Source organism: Diorhabda carinulata, chromosome 7, assembly GCF_026250575.1.
Source record: "Diorhabda carinulata isolate Delta chromosome 7, icDioCari1.1, whole genome shotgun sequence".
Taxonomy (NCBI): Eukaryota; Metazoa; Arthropoda; class Insecta; order Coleoptera; family Chrysomelidae; genus Diorhabda; species Diorhabda carinulata.
Window position 1 is genome coordinate 18,362,341 of NC_079466.1, and position 8,618 is coordinate 18,370,958.

The window sequence follows — 8,618 nt, forward strand, 5'->3', positions numbered from 1 at the left end:
TTTTTTCGTCAATTTATAAAATTTCGACTAATTCAAAAAAATTCTTTGATATATAGAAGGTTTTATTACTTAATAACCATTTTCAAACTATTGCAAAAAATAATGAAACTTCCATTTGTAAGTCTGAGAAATGGCTGAATGACGTTTTTAATAACTTCGAGATTCGTATTGGGTCTAATTGTATAAATTTGAACAACGTATGATTGAATTTAAAATAAGTACAATCTAAAAAAATTAAAATTTCATCCTTCCAAAATATTAAATGCAAATTTCAAGTTTTTACGAAACTAAAGAAATCAGAAAGACGTATCACGCGAATACCTCTTTATCAATATATTTGAAAAGCATTGATATGCAATTTTCCTTCCAAATAAAGGACAGCAACCTAATAAAATTTCGATTGAAATAAGAAAATACTTCAAATTGTTCAAAGACGTCAACATTTTTTATTATTATACAATTATAGAATACTCTACTTTAATTAAACTGATTAACGATAACATAACAACCCCTGTCATTATTTCCATATTTTTTCAGAGTATTTGAATTAAACCTTCATATAAACTTACTCTTTTATTGATTTTTTTACAAATGAAAAGGTCAGTTCTAATTTTATAACAATTTTCTGTTTTTTCATTTTCTAGGTACATTTCTTTTACAGAATTTGGGATTTGTTGTTGAAAACCTATTTATATTAAATCTTTATTTAATAAATTAGTAATATTCGATGACATAGTGAAACATAATAATTTTTGTTAATGTTTTTGTTTTTCATATTTTAAAAATTCATGCCATAAAAAAGCCGTCATCCGTTTTAACAAATACACAAACAGACGAATTATTTGTTATTAAAAATCTTTTATTCCTTTCAAATTTCCATAACTTGAATAAGAAATTATTTGCAGAGCTCAATATTAGAATGTTTTTAACACTTTTTACTAATCTAGCTATTTCATTGATGTCAAGTTAAAAGCTATTGATGAAATTGTGGTGCATGAACACAATCTATATGAATAACGACCTCAAAGAAAGAAGAAAAAAGAGATATCACATGAGTACCTTCATAATAAAGTCGAGAATTGTAAGTGCAAAGCATTCATATACAACTTCCCTACCGAATAAAAAAAAAGACAGCAACATGAATAAAATTTCAATTAAAATAAGAAAGTACTTCACCTAGCCCATTGACGACATTCTATTTTCTTAATACTTTGAAATTTTTCGGTAATTTGCTTGTAATTTTATATACGATATATATAATTTATTTAAACATAAACATTTTTCACGTTGTTTTTCAATAATTGTAGACTATTGTATTTCAATCATACTAATAATCGATACCGCCACAAACTTTGTTATTTTTTTATATTTTTTCAGGGTATTCAAATGGAACCTTCATATAAGCTTACTTTTTTGTTAATTTTTTTACCAATACCAAGGTCAATTCTAATTTTATAACAATTTTTGGAAATCTACTTATATTAAATATTTATTCAATAAATTAGTAGCATTCGAAGACGTGTACAGGTAACTCTAATGTAAGTGATAAACTATATACGAGGGTGAATCAAATATAAACGAGACTTTTGGACCTGCGCGCGCAACAGTGATGGAAGAACGTTCCGCTGTTATTGGCTGTTAGGTTGGTTTGTCAGGAGTGGGGGAAGCACGTGACTCATCATCATAGACTCGCTCAGTGTCCATCGTTACGATGTCCGAGCAGGAGGTACCTCCCTCTATTGCGCAACGTATTGTTATAAAGTTTTTAGCTGCAGAAGGTGTAAAACCGGCCGAAATCTTGAGAAGATTGACTGCACAGTTCGGGGAAAAGACGCTGTCGCGAGCTAGAGTGTTTGCTTGGCATAAACAGTTCGTGGAGGACCGTGAACGTGTTGAAAATGAGAGCCATGACCGCAGACCCCGCACCAGCATTACAGCGGGCAACATCGACAGTGTTCGTCAACTTGTTGAAGGTGATAGGCGTCTAACAACTTCGGATATTGCAATTAAGGTTGGAATAAGTTATGGGAGCACTTACTCTATACTCTCAGAGGAGCTAGGGTATCGCAAGGTGTGTGCCAGGTGGGTTCCTCGTCTTCTGACAGTTGACCAGAAACTGAATCGTTTTCAAGTGTGTGAGCGTCTTCTTGCTCGATTTCGGGAAGAAGGAGACCCATTTCTTTCTCACATTGTCACCTGTGATGAAACGTGGGTGCATCACTACACCCCTGAGTGGAAACAAGCGAGTATGGAGTGGAGGAAGAAAGGAGAAACCGGACCAGTGAAAGCCAAGTCACGATTATCGGCTGGCAAGGTTTTGGCTACCGTTTTTTTTGACCAGTGTGGCCTGCTGCACCTTGATTTTTTGCATGAGCGCAGAACAATTAATGCGGCGTACTACTGCAAAATTTTGACTGAGGTCACACTTGCATATCGCCGCAAAAGACGACACCTTCCAATGAGAAAAGTGATTCTCCTCCATGACAATGCTCGCCCCCATACGGCAGCCCTGACAGTACAAAAATTGGAGCAACTGGGTTGGGAGACACTGGAACACCCTCCATACAGTCCAGACCTGTCTCCCTACGACTTCCATGTCTTTGGTCCTCTCAAGGAAGCTTTGGGAGGGCAAAAATTCCACAGCGATAATGAGGTTGAAGCATATGTGCGCAATTGGCTACAAACACGACCTGACTCTTTTTACCTGGAAGGAATTAAAAAATTACCTATACGCTGGGAAAAATGTGTTTCTAAATCAGGAGATTATGTAGAAAAATAAACTATGATTGTTTGTGCGTTTAAAATCAAAATAAATATTTTAAAAAATAAGTCTTGTTTATATTTGATTCGCCCTCGTAGTATTCGCTTTGAATAATTTGAAACCTGAGTTGAAAGATGGCAGTTCAAGTATCTTCAATATTGGATATATACAATCATGCAGTTATACATAATAAACAAAAATTATGTCAAATAGTCAAATTAGTTGAACGATTTTGACCTTCTTCTGTTTTTGAATTTTTTAACAGTTTCTCCTTAATTAATAGATGCCAAATTAATTATTATTTATCATTCACATCTCATAAGAATTCTATGAAGATGAATGATTTGTTAATCAGCAAAATTAGCTTATTGGGATCAGGGGAATACCATATTTTATAAGTAGACTGAAGCATAATAATGGTTTGATAATGTTTTTGATTTTCCTATGTTGTAAAGGGTTTTTTATTCTCCAACTTTATCTAGAAGAGTCAACTATAAAAAAAGCAATCGTCAATTTTAACAAGTAGACAGACACAATTTGTTTGTTTTTAGATAATTAATTTTCGTCCATTTATAAAATTTCAAATAATTCAAAAAAATTCTTTGATATATAGGTTTTATTACTTAATAACCATTTTCAAACTATTGCAAAAAATAATGAAACTTCCATTTGTAAGTCTGAGAAATGGCTGAAAGACGTTTTTAATAACTTCGAGATTCGTATTGGGTCTAGTTGTATAAATTTGAACAACGCATGATTGAATTTATAACAAGTACAATCTAAAAAAATTAAAATTTCATCCTTCCAAAATATTACGTTGTTGTTCAAGGATACAAAAATGAATTTATTGATTGTATAACCATATTATGAAGTGAATTAGAACAAATATAGAGAAAAAATGAACAGAAAATTGGAATCAACATTTCCTTTCCTTCCATTTAAATTTTTTGGTCCGATTTTGTCAACTTATTCGAAAAGCCTTCAATATAAATTTAATAAATTAGTACTGTAGTAAGCATTGATAATTTTGTATATATCTGTATACGGGAAAAATAATATACTTGAATTATGTTTAATACACCTTGGATATATATCTAGCACCTATTATGTAAATAACATTAATGTAGATATTAATGTTATAATATATCAACACACGCATTGAAATTGTTCAGTTTTCTATTTCCATTTTTTCTATAATATTTGATATTATTTGTAATTACTTGTTGAAACATCATATTGTTAACAAAAAATTACTTATTGAAGATGTGAGGTCAATTTAGAGATGTTATCCTAAAATACCAAGTTTATTAAACTTTTTATTTATAACTTTGACAATGAAACAAGCTTGGTATGTAAGTACATTCTTTATGAATATTGTCGTTATCGTAAGTACTTTTAGAATTTATTTTCTTGATTGGCTTTATCCTTTTTCTGCATATTTACAAAACTAGTGATTTATCATTGGATTAATAAAATTGTACAAAATATATACATTTTATGAAAGTGAATGATAGCGCAATTTTTATTGACCAGGTGGTAAACCCCAATATGACATCATAATATGTATTGGAACATTTCAGTCGTACTGTTTGGAGTAAGTATTCAAATATGATTGGAGTCTTGCAAGTATTACAATAGCACCTAAAATGTCAACTGAGAAAATATCCATTTAAATAGTGCGATGAAACAAGTGATCCGAAAATTTATATAATTTATTTACAAAAAAGGTAGCTTTTAGTAGATATTACTCTTCACGAAACAATTAAAATATACAAATTGTGGACAACTTCATATGAATTAAGACATCGTTAAAGAAATCACTGCCTATTTTTTGATAAAAAAATCAGTCGATTTATGACCGAACAATTTTGTAAAAGTTTTGGATAATGAGAGTTACAAAATCAAACATTAAAGGAACTGCTACTGATTTTGCACATTTTGTATGACACTTCTTATAAATTAGATTGAGTACAAAACCTATGTTCAAATTATTACTAATACTTAAGTTTAACACCTACGTCGTCGCGAAAGAGTATTTATTATACCTCATGGCTGTCCTTTCCAAATTATGGATGAGTCAATATGCCTCCTTTACTACGCCATTGAGCACGTCATTAAAGTTCAGAAAAACAAACAGATACGTAGTTTACTTGTCTCAACACTTTACGTATACCCCGTAAACTCTCAAATCTATTATTTAATAAAAGAATATTAATAATTGAAAAAAATATTGAATTTCAAAAAAAATAGGTTTCAGTTTAATATGGATAGATAATTATTAATAAATTTCAAAAAGTTTCGTAACGGAATATGTAGTAAATATATTTGTTAGTAGTAGATAAAAAACGAATATTTAGTTTGAAATACGATTATTTTTATTAATTTTAAATATAAGTTTTATCTGAATTTATGTAAATTACGACTGTAGATTAAGAGATGTAGGTATTATTATAGAATTCTTGAGGTTGAAGTGGGTTTCAAGGGCATTGGAAGTACCCGTTTTGCGAGCCCAACCCCAACTACGGATGGAATAATATGAAAATCAACAAATATACGTAAAATTTCACTACGAAATCACTTCAGCCGTGTAGCGGATTGAAAAAAATATATCTGGGTCAAATTAAAAAAATGATTCCCGCAATTGGGATAAAACTAGGTTTTACCGCCCGCAAGGAAAGTATTAATGGAAACAAGTCATTGCTAAGCTAAACGAAAAAAGCAGTAAATACATAAATCACATTAAGCATATTTGGCAATATGCAATACCAGTGTTGAAATTTAAACAAACAGCAGATTATTTCTTTATTAACGCGAAAATAATATTTTTTATCCTTGGTTAAATACCTTGAAAGGTTCTCCGTACCACATGTTTTACTGATTGAAAATAATTATTATTATAAAAATTATAGATTGTCTACACCTTTTGAGAATCCCAAATGTTAAGTGTGGACTGTAAAACGTTTTCCCTGCTGATATTTTACCATAAGCATCAGGGATATTTATGGTGAAAACATTATAAAATGCGATTAGTACGAGATTTCAACCATGTTAATTGCGCGTGTAGTTTTGCTCCATAATAATTCCTAGCTACATACACCACTTCAAACACAAAATCTATCACTTCTTTTGGCCAACCCCATAAAGTCCCAATCTAGCGCCGAACTACTATTTGTTTCTGCACATGAAGACGTATCTAGCAGGGCAGCGCCATACTGATAACTAAGTTAAAACGACCTTAATGGTATGCGAGGCGGTCAGTTTCTGGGAAAGTAAACCACGGTTTTTCAAGGATATAAATTATCTTTGTTTGTTTATTTGTTTTTTTTTACTTTAAAACTGTATTTTACATTAAAAATAGGCCTCGTATAATGAATAAAGGATTGTAAGTTTGTTACGAAAGCCTCGTATGTTTTTAATGAATGTTCCCCTTTGAATAAGGTGCGATGGGAGTTTTTTTTACTCAAATTTCGGATTTGAAAACAATCAAAAAACCAAATACTAGCCAGAATGACAGTATACTGTTTTAATTACTAGTTTTTCTTTTCAATATTTTGAAAATTTTATTAACACACTAATTTGATCACAATTTAGTTGTAAAAAATTTTTTTAAGTAATTTGTAAGGATTTGCTTGTAATTAATATAGTAAATACATTTTTTACGTTGTTCTTCAACAGAATATTCTACTGAAATTAAACTGATTATTGATACCATAACAAACCTTGTTATCTTCATATTTTTTCATAGCATTTAAATTAAACCTTCATTTGAGCTTACATTTTTGTTAATGTTTTTACCAATTCTCTACGTACATTTTGGGCTTTGCTTATGGAAACCTATTTAAATTAAACATCCATTTAATAAATTAGTAATATTTGATTACCAACAAACTGTATGTAAAACTACACAAAACAGTATTTATACCTTGGTTTAATCAATTTCAAAATCAAAAGTTGATCATCATATAACAAAGATTCATCATTCAATTCTTTATTACTCAAACTTATTGTTTCAGTGTTTCTTTTCAGTTCAATTTTTTTCACCCTTTTTTTATGTTTATGAATCTAAAAAAACATGGCAGTTAACTACCGTTGAACTATTATGGTACTGTATGTATTAATCCGAAAATATATCAACAAATATATTGGGATTCAAACCATTTATCTTTTTTACTAGATAATGATCAATTTTGAGACATTACAAACGGCTATCAGTTGTACAGTTTCATCTAGAAACACAAAATCAGTCAATTTGATTTTAACCAAGTAAATAATAGTTAATAATTTGAATATTTGAACTTTTAGAAAAAAATGTGCATTTCAATATTTTAAATAATAATTCTGTCTAGAATTAACGAGAAACACACTTGTCTCATTCATATGTTATACTAACGGAAATTTTTCAAATAAAGTAGAGATCAGTTTCTACCAAATAGCGTTGAAGTTTTGTCATCATTTAAATTTTATTACAAACTCAATTCGAAAGATACCGAAAATATATTGGTTATTGTCTCATAAACCTCAAGACACTCTAATAAAATAAGATCATTATTTCATAGTTTTTACTTTTTAAAGACCTTGTTTAACACTTTTGCTTTGAAATTCTAGAGAGAGATACTTATATCATTAAACGATTTACATTAACAAGAAAGTTGTTAATTTTGGTCCACTGTACCTACGTTCACTCATATGGTTCACAATATTTGGAAATAGTTTTGTCAACTTGAAAAACAACGGGAGCAAATATATCAAAATTGCCATATTTATTTTTGCTAACAATAAAAGAGGGCATTGTTTGAGCAGGAAAATACTTTATAAAATCTATTAGAAAAAACATTTATAATTCCACTTTCATTTCAATGTTTGATATAGAATAAATAAGAAAAATGTTGGAAATAGTAACAAAAGTTCACGAGCCGCGTGGCGACATCTATGTTCATTTATTGTAACACAATGGATGTATTGTCTTCCTTCGTTTTCTTTCTTTTTTGGTAGACAGTTAATAAACACATTCAATAGTGTCAACACGTTGTTTGTTTTTCAGTACCCTTTTTCGACGTTTTACCCAAAACTAAATTAGTTATCTGCTCAAATAAATTAGTAATAACAATAAAAAATGCCAAAAATTTATTCGATTAATCAATCATAAAAATCTATAAATCTACTATTTCTATTTTCTTAAGTTATTTATCGTTCATACGTCCGTATCTTTAGAAATTCGTTCATTTTTTTCTTTCTTAATTGAGATATGCTTAACTTGAAACATACGATGAATTTTACTAAATATATCATTACTTCTTATATTGAGGCATCACATTTTTTTAAGAATAAAAAATACTTCAACATATATACTATAATGAACAAAACTAAGTTTTTCAACGCTACCAAGAACATATAATTTTCTTAGGAAATTGATAGCTTCAATTGTGTAAATTTATAATAAAAACCTCCAATTTTTCTAAAATTTTAAACTAACACACTTGTTTGTTTGGCATATTAACAGAGAAATTTCAAAATTTCGTATGGGCTATATGGCCTAACAACTTTTTATATTATAACAATGTTATATTTGTTTCAGTAGGAACGTTCAAATAATTCCTACGGCGAAGTACACATATTTTCCAATATTTGCTTTGAATATTTTTAAAACTTTTACCAATATTTATGAAAACAATCTATATGAATAATGACCTTAAAGAAATTAAAAAGACGTATTACGCAAACCCCACAATAAAGTCACGAAATATATTTTCAAAGCATTTATATGCAACTTCCCTACCAAATAAAAAAGAACAGCAACTTAAATAAAATAAAATTTCAATTGAAACAAGAAATGGCTTCAATACATTTTTGACATTTT

General features: G+C 29.4%; 1 protein-coding gene across 1 annotated transcript; it reads left to right on the forward strand.

Annotated features, from left to right (window-relative positions):
* The first annotated feature begins 1,711 nt into the window (after positions 1-1,711).
* Positions 1,712-2,779, forward strand: LOC130896872 (histone-lysine N-methyltransferase SETMAR-like). The gene has a single exon (XM_057805236.1). The coding sequence runs from the start codon at positions 1,712-1,714 to the stop codon at positions 2,777-2,779; it is 1,068 nt and encodes a 355-aa protein (XP_057661219.1).
* The last annotated feature ends 5,839 nt before the right edge of the window (positions 2,780-8,618 follow it).